The sequence below is a fragment of the Orcinus orca genome, chromosome 14 (assembly GCF_937001465.1).
Source record: "Orcinus orca chromosome 14, mOrcOrc1.1, whole genome shotgun sequence".
Taxonomy (NCBI): Eukaryota; Metazoa; Chordata; class Mammalia; order Artiodactyla; family Delphinidae; genus Orcinus; species Orcinus orca.
Genome location: NC_064572.1, coordinates 31,034,394 through 31,052,384, shown reverse-complemented (window position 1 = coordinate 31,052,384; position 17,991 = coordinate 31,034,394). Strand labels below are relative to the sequence as shown.

The 17,991-nt window shown below is 36.8% G+C and overlaps 2 protein-coding genes across 5 annotated transcripts in view; both read left to right on the top strand.

Annotated features, from left to right (window-relative positions):
* P4HA1 (prolyl 4-hydroxylase subunit alpha 1) overlaps positions 1 to 17,778 on the top strand; it is a 93,114-nt gene extending 75,336 nt beyond the window's left edge. For all 4 annotated transcript variants that reach the window (XM_049697300.1, XM_049697301.1, XM_049697303.1 and 1 more), the window contains exons 10-15: positions 1 to 104; positions 6,660 to 6,709; positions 12,064 to 12,129; positions 14,418 to 14,486; positions 14,977 to 15,073; positions 16,669 to 17,778. In XM_049697300.1, coding sequence (XP_049553257.1) covers positions 1 to 104; positions 6,660 to 6,709; positions 12,064 to 12,129; positions 14,418 to 14,486; positions 14,977 to 15,073; positions 16,669 to 16,739 — 457 coding nt within the window. In that variant the 3' untranslated portion in view covers positions 16,740 to 17,778. The remainder of the gene's footprint in view (positions 105 to 6,659; positions 6,710 to 12,063; positions 12,130 to 14,417; positions 14,487 to 14,976; positions 15,074 to 16,668) is intronic.
* On the top strand, positions 6,719 to 8,565 carry LOC101269226 (vesicle-associated membrane protein 7-like). Its single transcript, XM_033434137.2, has one exon. It carries the CDS (start codon positions 7,791 to 7,793, stop codon positions 8,445 to 8,447), a length of 657 nt encoding a protein of 218 aa, XP_033290028.1. The 5' UTR covers positions 6,719 to 7,790; the 3' UTR covers positions 8,448 to 8,565.
* Positions 17,779 to 17,991: the final 213 nt, after the last annotated feature.

Sequence of the window (17,991 nt, the reverse complement as noted above, 5' to 3'; positions counted from 1 at the left end):
TGCCTGGCTCTCTGGCTATGAAAACCCTGTGGTGTCTCGAATTAATATGAGAATACAAGATCTCACAGGACTAGATGTCTCCACAGCAGAGGAATTACAGGTAGGTAATCACATCCTACACTTCTTCAAAAGATGCTTCAGATGAGATTTTTTCTGTCACTGTACAGGCAGTACTCAATTTGCATGATACTTTGAGACTGTAAAAGTGAATATATAAGCTGAAACATGTACAGTGATCTTAATAATCAGTAGGAAAAATTGTTCTGTGACCTTTAAAATTTTTTGTCAAGACATTAAAAACTCTTACTGTTGAGTATAAATGTATAGGGAAATGAAAAATATGTAACACTAGTATTTATTAAGTACACTGTGATTTTTTTTTTCATTCCTAGGCCTGTCAGATGGCCATGGCAGTTTTTTTTTTAATAAATTATTTTTTTCTGTTTTCTAGTAAGAAATAATTCACATACCATAAAATTTACCCTGGTTTTAATATTCACATGATTGTACAATCATCAACACTATTTTCATCACCTCCAAAGAAACCTCAGTTAAGTAGTCACTCTCCATTCCCCCTCCCTAGTGCCCCTGGCAACTGCTTCTCTACCTTCTCTATGTAAGTTTGCCTATTCTAAATATTTCATATAAATGGAGTAATACAATATGTGGCCTAGTGTATCTGGCTTGTTTCATTTGACAATGTTTTTAAGGTATATCCATGTTGTAGAACGTATCAGCACTTTATTCTTTTTCATGGCTGAATAATATTAACATTCTCTTGTTTGGATATACCACGTTTTATTTATTTATCAGTTGGAGGGCTTTTGGATTGTTTCCACTCCTTGGCTATTATGACTAATGCTATTTGTCTACAAATTTTCGTACAAATGTCATTTAAATTTCTCTTGGGTATAAACCTACATATGTAATTGCTGGGTCATGTGGTAACTTTAATATTTGAGGAACTGCCAAACTGTTTTCCAGAATGGCTGCACCGTTTTACAATCCCATTGGCAATGTATGAGGGTTCCATTTTCTTCACATCCTTGCCAACACTTGTTCTTGTCCAGTTTTTTTATTAAGGTCATTCTGGTATGTTTGAAGTGCTATCTCATCATGGTTCTTATTTGCGTTTCCCTGATGGCTAATGATGTTGAGTATCTTTTCATGAGTTATTGGCCATTTTTTAAAAATTTATTTATTTTATTTATTTTTGGTTCTGTTCAGTCTTCGTTGCTACATGTAGGCTTTCTCTAGTTGCAGAGAGCAGGGGCTACTCTTCATTGTGGTGCATGGGCTTCTCGTTGCGGTGGCTTCTTTTGTTGCGGAGCATGGGCTCTAGGCGCGTGGGCTTCAGTAGTTGCAGCACGCAAGCTCAGTAGTTGTGGCTCGTGGGCTCTAGCGCGTGGGCTCAGCAATTGTGGCTCACGGGCTCTAGAGCCAGGCTTAGTAGTTGTGGCGCACGGGCTTAGTTGCTACATGGCATGTGGGATCCTCCCGGACCAGGGATTGAACCCATGTCCCCTGCATTGGCAGGCAGACTCTCAACCACAGTGCCACCATGGAAGCCCCAGCCATTTTTATATCTTTGAAAAAATTTCTATTCAAATCCTTTGCCTATTTTTTATTGGGTTGTTTTTATTGTTGAGTTGTGTTATTTATATGTTCTGAATACTTGACCCATATTAGGTGTATGGGTTGCAAATATTTTCTCCCGTTTTGTGGTGTGTCTTTCACTTTCTTGATGGTGTCCTTTGGCAAAATATTTTTAATTTCTATGAAGTCTGATAGGTCTTTTTTTTGGTTGCTTTGGCTTAAGGTGTTTAAGAAACCATTGCCTAATCCAAGGACATAAAGATTTACACCTGTGGTTTTTCCTACAATTTTTATGGTTTTCTTTCTTACATTCAGGTCTTTGATCCATTTTGAGTCAATTTTTATATATGGTGTAAGATAGAGGTCCAGCTTCATTCTTTTCATGTGGTTAGCCAATCGTCCCAGCATCATTTGTTGAAAAATAGTCTTCTCTATTGAATTGTCTCAGTATTATAAAATATTAGAAATATTGAGGATTACAGTGTTTTATTTCTTTGTAAACACCAAGAATAGTTTATGTTCCTTCATCTCATTTGTGAAACTTATGATACAGAGTGAGCATCTTTTCTCTTCCTTCGCAAATTGTCATACTTCTAAGTTTGGATCAGCTTTCAACATTTTATCCTTTGTGCTTTCAATGTTGTTAAATATCTCTGAGGGATCTTCTATTGTCGATTTTTTTCCAGTCACTTCCTCTAAGACATCTTCTTCATCCTTTTCATCATGATCACTTTCCTTATGTTAGTAAGTTTACCTTCACCACATTCCTCTGACTGCGTATCTAGAGTTTCTCAAACAGCAAAAGTTAGAAGTATTTTCCTTGTCAGCCTTTTCTTCTGTGTCTGCATTTAAGTCAGATTTCTTTTTTGGTGGGGGTGGGGGGGTGGGGGGTGGAGGAGGGGGGGCTCAGCATGAGGGGTTTTTTTTAGTATTGGAGTATAGTTGATTTACAATGTTGTGTTAGTTTCAGGTGTACAGCAAAGTGATTTAGTTATACATATATATATCTATTCTTTTTCAGATTCTTTCCCCATATAGGTTATCACAGAGTACCAAGTAGATTTCCCTGTGCTATACAGTATGTCCTTATTAGTTATCTATTTTATATATAGTAGTGTGTATATGTTAATCCCAAGTTCCTAATTTATCCTCCCCCCGACCTTTCCCCTTGGTAACCATAAGTTTGTTTCTGAAGTCTGCCAGTCTGTTTCTGTTTTGTAAATAAGTTCATTTGTATCATTTTTAGATTCCATGTACAGTGATCATATGCTGTTTGTCTTTCTCTGACTTCATTTAGTATGACAGTCTCTAGGTCCATCCATGTTGCTGCAAGTGGCATTATTTCATACCTTTTTTTATGGCTGAGTAAAATTCCACTGATACATGTACCACATCTTCTTTATCTATTCCTCTGTTGATGGACATTTAGGTTGCTTCCTAAGTGCCCAGGAGTGGGATTGCTGGATCATATGGTAGCTCTATTTTTAGTTTTTTAAGGAACCTCCATACTGTTCTCCATAGTGGCACCACCAATTTACATTCCCACCAACAGCATAGGAGGGTTCCCTTTTCTGCACACCCTCTTTAGCATTTATTGTTTGTAGACTTTTTGATGATGGCCATTCTGACCAGTGTGAGGTGATACCTTCGTAATTTTCTTGTTTCTAGTTGTGGCCCTTTGTTTTCTTCCTAGAGAAGTTCCTTTAGCATTTGTTGTAAAGCTGTTCTGGTGGTGCTGAGTTCTTTTTAGCTTTTGCTTATCTGTAAATCTTGTGATTTCTCCATTGAATCTGAACAAGAGCCTTGCTGGGTAGAGTGTTTTTGACTGTAGTTCTTTCCTTTTCATCACTTTAGATATATTGTGCCACTCCCTTCTGGCCTGAAGAGTGTCTGCTGAAAAATCAGCTGATAACCTTATGGGGATTCCTTTGTATGTTACTTGTTGCTTTCCCCTTGTTGCTTTTAATATTTTCTTTTTAATATTTGTTGGTATGATTAATATGTGTCTCAGCATGCCCCTCCTTGGGTTTATCCTGTATGGGACCCTCTGCTTCCTGGACTTGGGTGACTGTTTCCTTTCCCATATTATGGAAGTCTTCCCCTACTATCTCCTCAAATATTTCCTAAGGTCCTTTCTCTCTCTCTTCTCCTTCTGGGACCCCTATAATGTGAACGTTGGTGCATTTAATGTTGTCCCAGAGGTCTTTTATACTGTCTTCATTTCTTTTCATTCCTTATTCCTTTCCACAGCAGTGATTTCCACCATTCTGTCTTCCAGCTCACTTATCCATTCTTCTGCCTCATTTATTTGGCTATTGATTCCTTCTGGTGTAGTTTTCATTTCATTTATTGTATTGTTCATCTCTGTTTGTTTGTTCTTTATATCTTCTAGCTCTTGTATCTTCTCGGTCTGTGCCTCCATTCTTTTTCTGAGATCTCGGATCATCTTTACTATTACTCTGAATTCTTTTTCATGTAGATTGCCTGTCTCCACTTCACTTAGTTCTTCTGGGGTTTTATCTTGTTCCTTCATCTGGAACATTGTCCTCTGCCATCTCATTTTGTCTAACTTTCTGTGTTTGAGGTCCCACAGGCTGCAGGATTGTAGTTCCTCTTGCTTCTGGTGTCTGCCCCCTAGTGGATGAGACTGGTGTCTGCCCCCTAGTGGATGAGACTGGTCTAAGAGGCTTGTGCAGGATTCTTAGTGAGAAGGACTGGTGCCTGCCCACTGGTGGGTGGAGCTGGGTCTTGTCCCTCTGGTGGGCAGGACCGTGTCAAGGGATGTGTTTAGAGGCGGCTGTGGGCTCAGGAAGACTTAAGCAGCCTGTCTGCCTGTGTTCCTGTCCTGTTGGTTTTTTGGCCTGGGGCGTCCCAGCACTGGAGCCTAAGGGCTGTTGGGTGGGGCCAGGTCTTGGCATCAAAGTGGCAGCCTTTAGGGCAGCTCACCCCAGTGAGTACTCCCCAGTGTCTCCACCACCGGTGTCCTTGTCCCCATAGTGAGCCACAGCCACCCCCACCTCCCAAGGAGATCCTCCAAGTCCAGCAGGTAGGTCTGACCCTGGCTCATATGAAGTCACTGCTTTTTCCCCTGGGTTCCCATGCACACAAGACCTTGTGTGTGCCCTCCAAGAGTGGAGTTTCTGTTTCCCCCAGTACTGGGGAGTTCCTGTGATCAAGCCCTGCTGGCCTTAAAAGCCAAATGCTCTGGGGGCTCCTCCTCTCAATGCCAGACCCCCAGACTGGGGAGCCTGACGTGGGGCTCAGAACTTTCACTCCTGTGGGAGAACCTCTGTGATATAAATATTTTCCAGTTTGTGGGTCACCCACTCAACACTTACGGGATTTGTTTGTATCACAAATGCATCCCTCCTACTGTCTTGTTGTGACTTCTTTGGAAGTAGCATATCTTTTTTGGTACGTTCCAGTCTTTTTTGTTGATGGTTTTTCAGCCATTAGTTGTAATTTTGGTGTTTTCACGAGAGGAAAGGTGAGCTCAGGTCCTTCTACTCCCCGATCTTGTCCTGGAACCAAGTCCATTTAAATTTGATTTGAATTTCACTTACAGCATTATGCTTTCCATTTCTCTGCTGTACTGTATCTTTGTTGGCCAATTTCTTCTTCTAATTGTCTGTTTTTGTAAAATATCACATAGGTTTTTACTGGGAAATAAGGAGGCAGCATAACTACATGCTTTGCTGTCTGTGCATGAACTGAATAACAGATATGCAGTGACCAATCACTGATAAACTTTGAAAGAAGTGACATGACTGGTCATTGATCATGATATGTAGCTGTTATTTGTATAGTAATTTGTGGACTGAAGAGCTAGTAGCAATGTTTGCACTTTATGCAGTTACTCACAGTTAATGATGTAACATGGTAACTGAAATGTCCACTGTGTTGTTGGGGGTCTGGTGTCCAGGGTTAGCTAAACCATGGTATCTGAGATTTGTGCATTTTGAAACTGTGCAAAACAGGACTTCCCGAATTTAAATTTGCTTATATTAAGTTATTTACTCCATGGTCATCTACAACTTCCTTGGTACTCGTTTGGTTATTTAAAAAAACTATGATGTGTCTTTTTCTTTCCTAATTTGTATTTATTCTCACCTGCCTAACCTTCACAGGCTCTTTCAGGCTACTTGATATATTTCTAACTTAATAGTCTGATCCAACCCAACGAAGGCATCTACAACATAGGAAGTAAAATATCCACAGTAATAACAATTTACATAGGACTTGGACTTTGCTGTGGGCAACACTTTTAATTATGCACTCATTTCATTTCATCAATAATGCTCTTTAAATTACACTCTCCTTTCATTTTCTTAGCATTTTGTCATATTGGGATGGAAGGGAGGGAGTTAAGGAAGGTATCATTATCCTTATTTTACAAATAAGAAAACTGAGGTTGTATCCAAAGTTACATATACTGCATTGTAACTAAGAAATCTGGAACTTGAGCTCAGACCAAATATTTCTCTTACTTTCTTTTGCTGCTTCATGCTGGGGCATTGTCACATCCAAATGAAGTTGTCATGGCCTTCCAACAGGAATAATTAAATTGGTGTTAACTTCTTCCCTTTTTTACCTAAGTAGAGAAAAAAAAAATATGTAGGAAACTGGATTTCATTAAAGTAGATTGGGAGTTTGCCAGCATTTTGGGCTTTGGAAAACATGAGTCTTGATTTAAATTCCCAAGGAAAGTGTTTAGTAAGAATTAATAATAAAAATATTGAAATTCTAATTCTAGAAATTTTTAATTCTAAAATTCAAATTCAGATTTTAGTTTCTTATATATTAAGGAAAAGCATGTCCCCCGAAACATTTGCTAAAGAAAAGCGTATTAACTAAGGTTCTAAAATAGCATATAGTAGCTGTCCTTAGTTTTTCATCCTTGGTTTTTTAGGAACTCTTTATTGATTTAAAAAATGCTTTGCTTCTCATTTATTTAAAAGTACCTAACCGTGATATATAAGAGGCCAAAATGGGACTCGTAGGTTTTTTTGAATAGTAATCTTGATAGTTCTTTCATTCATGTTTTGTTTCTCTCCTTCAGGTAGCTAATTATGGAGTTGGAGGACAGTATGAACCCCATTTTGATTTTGCACGGGTAAGTAAAAAAAAAAAAAGGCGAATGAAGGAGTTCCACTGAAGCTTAGGCATGACATGTTAATTCTGTTCTTTTAGTATTAAAAATTCATAGCTGGGCTTCCCTGGTGGCACAGTGGTTGAGAATCTGCCTGCTAATGCAGGGGACACGGGTTTGAGCCCTGGTCTGGGAGGATCCCACATGCCACGGAGCAACTAGGCCCGTGAGCCACAACTACTGAGCCTGCGCCTCTGGAGCTTGTGCTCCGCAACAAGAGAGGCTGCGATAGTGACAAGCCCGTGCACCGCGATGAAGAGTGGCCCCCGCTTGCCACAACTAGAGAAAGCCCTCGCACAGAAACGAAGACCCAACACAGCAAAAATAAATAAATTAATAAACTCCTACCCCCAACATCTTCTTTAAAAAAAAAATTCATAGCTTATTTGGAATTTGTGGAAGCATGGTGGAATAGATATTCTGTAAAGCCTTTTAAAGCAGTAAAAAATACCTAGAGACAGGGTAAAAGAACTTAGCATACTTTTAAATGCATTGCTGAGCTTTGAAGAAAGTAAAGGAAATTCTCAAAGGCAAACTGAACAGAGAAAACCTAGAAACTAAAATTAGAGTGTTTAAAGGGAGCAAAAAAGCTGAGGCTGGAGGCATGTACCTCCAGGAATCTAGAGCTTTGGGGATTAATAGCTCTGTGAGAGGACCTGCTAAAGTGTAGGCTACTGAACTGAGATACCTGCATAAAACCTAAATCTCCAAAAGGATTACACCTTCAGAGAAAGAAAGAATGGCCTAGAAAATCATCTGCTTTGAGTCAAGACCCTTCAAAAGAGTTTCATCTCGCATCCTAGCTGGAGTATGATGTGTTATGGGGAGCTTTTTCTGGCAGTTTGAAAGCAGAGGCCTGCCAACAGATACAGATGCCCCCAGGATGTTAGATACTTCAGTTATCAGATACAGAATATAAAAAAACTATATAGGTCCAGTCTAGCCTCCTCTGGGAGCGGGCAGTTGGCGAGCCCACGCTAACCTGCGCAACTCTGTCCTGATCCCCGAGTTCTCACACGGTGCCCAGACAGATCAGATCGAAGCCATGGCCATTCTTTTCGCTGTTGCCAGGGGAACCACTATCCTTGCCGGACATGCTTGGTGTGGAGGCAACTTCCTGGAGGTGACAGAGCAGATTCTGGCTAAGATACCTTCTGAAAATAACAAGCTAACGTACTTACATGGCAATTATTTGTTTCATTACATCTGCCAAGACAGGATTGTATATCTTTGTATCACTGATGATGATTTCGAGCGTTCCCGAGCCTTTAATTTTCTAAATGAGATAAAGAGGTTCCAGACCACGTACGGTTCAAGAGCACAAACAGTGCTTCCGTATGCCATGAATAGTGAGTTCTCAAGTGTCTTGGCTGCACAGCCGAAGCATCACTCCGAGAATAAGGGCCTAGATAAAGTGATGGAGACTCAAGCCCAAGTGGATGAACTTAAAGGAATCATGGTCAGAAACATAGATCTGGTGGCTCAGCAAGGCAAAAGATTGGAATTATTGATAGATAAAACAGAAAATCTCGTGGATTCGTCTGTCACCTTCGAAACAACCAGTGGAAATCTTGCCCAAGCCATGTGTGTGAAGAATCTCAAGCTCACCATCTTCATCATCATCTTATCAGTCATATTCATCTATATTATTGTGTCACCTCTCTGTGGTGGATTTACATGGCCAAGCTGTGTGAAGAAATAAAGTTATCATTAACCAAGGATACGAGAGAACAGGGAGTTAAAAGCAATCCATTTGATTCAGGCCTTTTAATACTGACAGATGGTGTCTGCCAGTCTTTTCAACCCTCTTCTTTCTCTCTTTTGTTTTAATATTGTTCTATGCCTCCAGATTTATCTTTGTCCTATCAACCAGTTTATTCCAGTGCACTTCAGACCGAACCATTTATTGCAGCAGTAGCCTTAAAAAGGCATTTTGTTTCTTTGGTTTGTTAACTAGTGTCATCTACTTATAGATACATTTTTGTTTATAATTGCACAAAGCTATCACAGCTAGAAACCACCTGTCTTATGAGCTGTCTACTGAAATGATGGATGACCTTTGTGCACACAAAAGTTCAAGAGACAGATAGTATTGCTAACATCTCATCTTAATGTCCTTTGATTTTGAAGGGTTTTAAGTGCTTGGAAACAATATACATGGAGAATTGTTGTTATTTGGGGAATTGTAATTAATTGTTGGTGTTTCTAGGAGCCCAAGCAGGTAAAGTATTAAACATTTTATCTCAGTGAGATGGGGAACGTTTTGCTAGCCTCTTAGAAGCAAACAGAATTATCCTTGTCTGCCTATTATTAACTTTTAGGAAGAAAGTTTTCATTCACAAACCTCGCAGAGCTTGATATCCTCTGTTTCCCCATTGCAGTTGATTTAAGAAGACAGTGGTTTAAATATTGTCGAAGGTTGTGGTTTTTTACATATTCCTTTTTCTTTGGTGGATATTTAGGGCAATTGTATAGATAATAGAATGGGTAGTGGACGGAATGGGGAGGCACATTCCTCTGGCTCACCAAAGAAAAAGAAGAGAACCACAGTGGAAAAGCCCAAACTGAATATAGTCAGCAGTCAACTCCAGGATTTGGGTTTGACTGGTGTTGAATAATAGTTTGAGCATCCTTTGCGGTTTAGTAAGTTCTTTAATCTGCCTAGTTTTGAAGAATTCTTTTGTGAAACTTGAGAGTAGACAGTATGATACATGAAAGAATGCAAGACATTTTAGCTAACATCCATGTAACTGCAGCGTGAAAAAACTGGAGTGTAATCATACTGCTTTGGCTACTCTGGCATCTGTTAGCTAGTGTGTACTTTTAGTGCGTATCTGAAAGGGGACAGTATTTGCTGCCCTAGATCTAATTGCACTTACTTATCAATAAATGCCAGTAAATGGACATTATATTACATTTGACTATTTTCCCAATGAAAGAACAAATTGGTCTGTAAAACCTAGTCACCTGTTTAGCCTAGTCATGTGCCTTGAATATTTATATGTGTCACATAATCTGGCACCTGCAACCTGTTCTTCCATCTGTACCATTCAATTCATGCTGATTCATTTATTTGACATATATTTTCAACCCCCTGGAACTCTTCCTGGTGATCATGTATAGTGCAAATGTTTTTTCAGTCCTCTTTATCAACACTAATGCCTTTTAATTACATCAGCATTTCCTGTTGGAAAACACATCTGTTCCATGAAAACATTTGGCATTCCTTAATAATAATTTCCAAATGTCTTTAATCCCAAGACTTAAAGCTTATTTCCCTTTCTTACACACACGTGAATAAAAATGATGTGCATGTTTTAGGGATAAATTACTTAACCATCTCTTGATCTATTTATGTATAAGAATTCTTTTTATAGCACATACCTTGTTTTAAATGATGCACAAACTGAAGGCATTAATAATATTTAAGAGTAATAGAAAAAAATAACTAATACTTTAAAAATAAAAGAGGATAAAAATTACTGAATTCTCAAAATGATTTAACATATTTGAAAAATAAACAGAAGCTTTAGGTCAAAAAATTGTTGAAATTTAAAATTTAGTGTATAAGTTAAACAGATTAGAGACAGCTGCAGTGAGTTGGGCAATAAATCTGAAGAAATTACAGGAATACATTTTGAAAGACAGGAAGATAAAAAACATAAAATAGATGCAGAGGCTGGAGAATAAATAATATTAAAGCAGTTTGTTAAAAAGTTGTTCTTGCCCAAGTACTCTTGCTTAAGATCAATAAATATTTAACCTTTTAAATTAAAAAGTTAAGTAATTTTAACATATCAAGCTATAAATTGTCATTACCAAATCTTAATTTAAGATTTATCATAATTACATGAATTCTAAGGAATGTGCCAAGTATTCTAATAAACTTCTTGATCTATTACCATTTTTTAATAAGAGTGTATTCTTTGGAAAGAAAACAGTCTGTATTGTATTACATTCCTTGACTGGTTTATTCCCAGAATCCTAGACTCTTTCTCTGGGCAGGCTAGCAAAGAATATATTTTTAGTCTCTTTTCCATCTGTTTTCAATTATTGAAAAATGTCTGAGGATCTTGGATGATGTGAAAGACTACAGTTTAAGTCCTCACATTAATGTAACTAAATTTTTTTTCGTAGCTTTTTATTTTGAAATAATTATAGATTCCTAGGAAGTTTCCCCCAAAATATACAGGGAGATCCCATGCACCCTTCACTCAACCGCCTTCAGTGTTAACGTCTTGCATAACTGTAGTACACTATCAAAACCAGGAAATTGGTGTTGGCACAAGCAACAGAACTTACTCATATTTCACCAGTTATGCTCGCACTCATGTCTGTCTGTCTATACAGTTTTATTACATGTGTAGCTTTATGTAACTACCACCACAATAAAGATACATAACCTCACCATCACTGTGAGTCCCTTGCGGTACTGCTCTGTAGCTACATATACCCTTCTGCCTCCCATCCATAACTGCTGGTAACCACTAATCTGTTCTTCACTAAAATTATTTTGCAAATGTTATGTAAATGTTACATACGGCATGTATCCTTTTAAGATTGTCTCTTTTCACTCAGCATAATTCCCTTGAGGTTCATCCATGTTTTTGCAGAACATATCAACAGGGTGTTCCTTTTTTTTGCTGCATAGTATTCTGTGGTATAGGTATACGACAGTTTTAGTCATTCATCCTTTGAAGGACATTAACGGACAATTTGAGGATATGACAAATTGATGTGTATAAATTTCTGTGTGAAAAATACATGATTTTCATTTTTCTGGGAAAATGCCAAGAGACTATACTGTATTTTAATTTAGCTTTAAATAGCCAGACGTGAATTCTCCAGCCAGATTAAAGTGCTGACAGCCCAAAAGACAGTCAAGAATAGTAGCAGTGACATTCGAATGGATCATGAGTTCAAAGTAAATCTCAAGGTAAATTTTTTTTTACCCACAGAGAATTGACTTAATGAATGTAGCTGAGAGACTCTCATGTCTTGCTTTTTTGGAAGCTAAAACTATAGGTGTCAATTTTTAAAATAATCTGTGGATAGTAGATATTGGTTCTCATTATATAGGCTAACAAATCTGTTTTTTCCCCCCGAATGGTCTTATCAAAAGTATTCACTGTACTGGTTGAATCAACAACCAACAAATATCTGAATGCCTGTTGTATATATATATAGTGCACTGGACATTATAAAGGAACCTTTAGGGGCTGTTTTTAGCATACTATTCAGCATATTAATGATGTTAGTTGCCATTGGAGAATTTGCATTACTGAATTTTATACCACTGAGTTGTGTTTTATTCACAGAAAGATGAGCCAGATGCTTTCAAAGAGCTGGGGACAGGAAATAGAATTGCTACATGGCTGTTTTATGTAAGTTATAGCTAAAATTTTTAAGTTGGGATTTGATCACATGACTCATTTATTTTGATGTGTTCACGTGTTTGTTCTGTTTAGCTCTTAACATCCTAGTTTAACGTTTTTTTACAAGTGAGTAAAGAATTTTTTCTTTGCATTTATAACTTTTTCAGATTGTACTTATTACAACCTGAAGAAGAAAGTTAAAATTACACCTAGTTCCAGTATTTGGAGGCAATGTGATATTTTGGAGTATGGACTGTCATCTATAGTCATCTATAATGTGTATATAAGCAACTCTATGTATTTGTAAGAATTTATGTGTATATATACACATTATCTTAATAAACTTTTGAATTTATTGATAAATATCGTATCAGAAAAGTGTACAAATCATAAGTATATAACTTGATAAATTTTCACAAAGTGAACACTAGCATAATCAGCACCCAGGTCAAGAAATAGTACATTAGAGCATGCTAGAAGCCCTTTCCTCAAGGGTAACCATTCTCCCATTGTTCATTAGTTTCAAAACAGTATGATCTTCATTTTTTTAAATTGTTTGTTTATATATTCATACATAAAGCTTTGATCATTTGCCCCAGTTATCTATTGCTGCATAACAAATCCCCCCAAAACTGAATGGTTTAAAGTAACAGTTTGATTCTTACCTTTCATGGTTGTGAGGTTGATTGGGCTTCATTTATGGTTCTTGCTCTGGATCTCTCATGCATTTGCAATCAGATGATGGCTGGCACTGGGGTCACCTTAAAGGCTGAGGTTGAGGCTGGTTGTTGGCCAGAATACCGGCATGTGGACTGGGCTTCCTCATAGCATGAGGCTGAATTCTAAGAGCAAGTATCCCCCAAAAGGCAGTACATAACTTTTTTTTCCTTTTGGCTGCGTTGGGTCTTCGTTGCTGCACGTGGGCTTTCTCTAGTTGCGGCGAGTGGGAGCTATTCTTCATTGCAGTGTGCAGGCTTCTCATTGCGGTGGCTTCTCGTTGCGGAGCACAGGCTTTAGGTGCACAGGCTTCAGTAGTTGTGGCTTGTGGCTCTAGAGCACAGGCTCAGTAGTTGTGGCACACAGGTCGCTGCAACTAGGGAAGGCCCACACGCAGCAACAAAGACCCATTGCAGCCAAAAATAAATACATAAATAAATTTTAAAAAAAAAGCAAAGAAATACAAGAAAATTGATGCTATATTATTTGGTCCAATATCCATAAATGTTAGATTATTTGTGACTATCAGACTATATATTAGATAATTATATCCCCTTTTAGTTATATATAGCATTTTTATTAGATTAGTATTCATTTTTTTCATTATTTGAATGCTTTTCTCAGATGGGCCACATAGCACAACTTTTAAATTCCTCTGAAGTTAATTTTTTCATTGCTTAAGAGGTATTAGCTCTTTGATATCGATTATATATTTATCATGGTAAAATACACTTCTTTATATCACTGAATGCCTTTAGCGTTAAACTGTGCTTGATACTAAGATCAAACTCTTCTTTGGTACAGCATTTGCCTATAAATCACTTGTTTTAGATGTGACTCTTGAATATAGCATATAGTTGGATTTTGCTTTGTGATACATTAGTCTGACTCTACATTCTACTTACGTTGTTTTTGAAAAAAATCTTCACTATATGATCTGTGTTTCCTTTGCCTCATTTTATGCATGTGCTTCTTCAGTTAATTTGGAAGGTTTGTGTTTTTATTCTAATTCACCATTAAGAATATAACTTTATAAATCTTTTCATCTTCTAATTTTTAGTTAATATGTGTTGATACCCTACCATGAGAAATGACAAAACTGGTTTTAGTTTATTACTTTTCTCTTGGTGTTTAGTTCTATTTTGTTTGAATTCACTTATTTAAATATTTATTGAATACCTACTGTTTTGAGGCTATTCTCAGCAATAAACAAAACAGATGAAAATTCCTGCCCCCATGGAGATGATATTCTAGTGCTATAGAATACATATTTATACCCCATGTTACTTGATTTGTTGGTTTTAAATCATCTCTTTTTACCTCTGGCTATAAAAGAAATAGCTATCCCAAAGTATATCCCAGTCTCCCTTGCTGACTTCCATCTTTCCTCTGCTTTTATATATCTATATAAACCTAAATAGCATCTTGTTTTTTAAAAACTGACTAGCATGCACAAACCCATTTATGTAAGTAGAAGTCCAGATATTCTCATTCTAGTATTTAGTATCAAATCTACCTCACAGTGGCATGTTTAACTTTATTCTACCAGCACTTTGGATAATACTCTCATCTCTTATTAGATGAGTGATGTGTCAGCAGGAGGAGCCACTGTTTTTCCTGAAGTAGGAGCTAGTGTTTGGCCCAAAAAGGTAAGCTTAGCTTGTTATTTTAATTTGGGAGGGCGGGGGGTCCTCTGTATTTTTTTCCCTGAGGAATATATGCACCTATATTTCATAGTCTAAGTAGTAAATAACATTTTTAAAGGTAGTATACTTAAGGACTACATTATATCTAGGGAAGATTTTAGATATTGTACAATTTACCGTGAGTACCTAGAGGTATGAACAACCAGGGATTAGTATTTAGAAGTTTTCATTTCTAAAATGGGTTCCGTATGATACTTGCTATTGTAAGATGTGTTAGCTTTGGCAAATACACTTTTTTGTTAAGTAATGCTGTTAATGCTTTCATGTGATCACCAAAATTTTGTACATTGTATGATACTTTCAGAACTATATTAGAGGAAGATATAGTGCTGCCATAGAGAATTATTTCCATAGAACAGAGGAAAATTTAGTTACTATAAAAAGCAATAACCTGATACTTTATTGGGGGATAATTTTGTATTGTTTTCCACAGGGAACTGCTGTTTTCTGGTATAATCTGTTTGCCAGTGGAGAAGGAGATTATAGTACACGGCATGCAGCCTGTCCAGTGCTGGTTGGAAACAAATGGGGTAAATAGTTCCTATATTCTCTGAATAGAATTTGTGATTTTTGTCTCTTATTTAAAAATTATTATAATTTACATCTTAAAAGAAAGTGAAAAAAAAACTCCTGACAGATTTGCCTAATATGACTTTAACACTGAAAGGGATTCAACCAAGCAAGTTTCTTATCTTAATATAAATTTGCTTTCAACAGATCAGATTTTTTATGACATTTTTAACACTATTTCCACTCATTATTTAAGAAACGTTAATTGACTCAAAGTTGAATCTTCCTCTCATGGGGTTCACAGTTGTCTCTTGTAGTAGATACTAATACAAAGATGTAAACAGAAGACAGTAACTACTTACATTTAGGGAGGCTTCTTCGAAGTTTAATTAATTTTTATATTTAGTCTTGAAGATAGAGCAGTAGTTTTCCAGGCATGTTACGGACCAGGGCCAGGAATCATATGAAGCTAGAGAGGTACTCTCAGGTTCATGCAAGTATAGGACTGGCCACATTAAAAAAAAAGAAAAAAGAAAAAGAAATAGAAATGGGTGAACTTATTTTTATATAGATTTATTTAACCCCATGTATCTATTTCCGTATGTGTCACTTGGCCACATTCCACACTTGAAGTGCTTAGTAGCTACATGTGTCTAGAGGCTACCGTATTGGACATAGCAAGATTAAGGAGTGATACCTGATCATCAGGATTTAAAAGAACTCCCCTGATGATAACTAATGTTTGAGAACCACTGGACTAGAATGAAGAGAGGCTAGTGGAGGAGAGATGAGTTTAGAAGGCTGTTTTCTGTTGTCTAAATGGGTGATGATAAAAGCCTGGACTAAGGCAGCAGCAAAAGGTTTGGAGAGCAAAGAATAGATTGAAGAGATCATAGAAGTAAAATCAACAGGGTTTGATGAATAAAAGATTGGATACATGGGTTAAGAAAGGAAACAAAGTAGTTAAGAATTAATGAGTGCTAGTTTAAATATCTTATACGTGTTGATGCCATTGATTGGGTTCTATGATATACGAGGAGGAGAAAGAAATTAATTCCTTTGGGGGTGTATTAAAAAACAGTATCTTGGAACAAAGGAAACTTGATGAGCACATAATACGAGAGATTAATCATAGAGTTGTGTTCATTTTTAAAATGTCTTTGTATTAGAAGTGGTATTTTGCAAACAGGTAAAACAGTGTTTTGTTCTGTCTGTACCTACATCTCAAGTCTTACATTGAACATTAGAAACTTTAGGAAATACACATGCACAGATTCTCAAATGTACATACATATATATAAAATCTTTTTTACTTCCAGCATTTAGTGAAGTTCTTAAAAAGACAGCCTAAGTAGCATCTGTCTTTGTCTGGTTTTGGTCTTGAACTTTTTTAGCCCATGTAGAAACTTCATTATAGTCCTAGCTCCTAGGAGTTAATTAAATACTAGTTAGAAAGAGGGAAGAGATATGGGAACATATGTATATGTATAACCGATTCAGTTTGTTATAAAGCAGAAACTAACACACCACTGTAAAGCAATTATACCCCAATAAAGATGTTAAAAAAATACTAGTTAGATAGTGGGGGACATTAATATATTATTTTCTTTCACAGTATCCAATAAATGGCTCCATGAACGTGGACAGGAATTTCGAAGACCATGCACCTTGTCGGAATTGGAATGACAAACAGACTTCCCTTTCTCTCCTGTTGTACTCTGATGTGTCTGATACACACATTTCCCAGTCTTAACTTTGAAGAGTTTACAGTTGACTAACACTCCATGATTGATTCAGTCATGAACCTCATCCTATGTTTCATCTGTGGACAATCGCTAACTTTGTGGGGTTTTTTTTTTTTCTTTTAAAAGTAACACTTAAAACACCACATTTTACATATGAAACCTTAAAGTTCAGTTGGTATCACAGAGGACAAAGCAAGGCAGGGTAAAAAATGAGGAATTTTTACATTTATGGTATATTTTAAAGAACTTTTTTTGGTTGGATAAAAAATAACAATTTAGGCATCTGATTATAGTATTTCAGTACATCTCAGTTGGTGGGTGGTAGGCTAGAATGGTCCGTGTGATTAAGGAACAGATGCCGTATAGTATGGACCTAGGTATTATGTTTACCTAGTCTCAACAACTCCCTTCTGGATCTGCCTGAAGACTAGGAATAAATTAGCCCTGTAAAGTGGGTTCCATACAATGTTTGCCCCTCCATATGCTATTCTAATTTGATTTTTTTTCTCCCAAGTCATTTTTAAAGTATGCTTTATTTTACCAATCCCCTTCTTTCATAGCTCCTCTGTGGTGAATTAAATCTGAGTTACAATACTTTGATTAAAAAAAAATGTTTAACAGAAGGTCCTACATTAAAAGATTGGGCCTTCTTAACTAAAATGATCATGACTTAGTCTGTTTCTTGTTTTTCTTAAATGACTGATGATTTTGTCCAAAAAATTCTGCTGTTTTTCTTAGTGCTAATTCCTTGCCTCTTATTTCAGCTACCTACAGCAGGGGATGATGATGTTGGCATTCGGATTAAAAAAATATCGTGCCTTAGGAGACTGGAAATTTAAAAATGTACAAGTCCTTTCAATGATGAGGGAATTGATATAAAAGGAATTTTTCCTAAAAAGCCAAAATGTTTGTTTTTTCAATTCTGAAATGTGTTGTGACAACAGTGACCTATTTATGATCTTAAATCTTTTTTAAATGTTTCCGTTTTCTGTGTGGTATTTTTCGTATTTAAATGTGAATGTGTGCTATAGCAATAACAGGTTATTTCTTTAGAATTAGGACTTAGGTTTATCCTCCTGATTTTCATTCACTCTAAAGTCACATTGTTATGGTAGAAAATTAAGGCTCTTTGAACTTTCAGATATTTAATCAATCAAAATATGTTACCTTCAAAGGGAGCTCTACAACTTTAT

Excerpts from the sequence above, each read along its gene's own strand:
- LOC101269226 (XM_033434137.2), top strand. The coding sequence starts at position 7,791 with ATGGCCATTCTTTTCGCTGTTGCCAGGGGAACCACTATCCTTGCCGGA.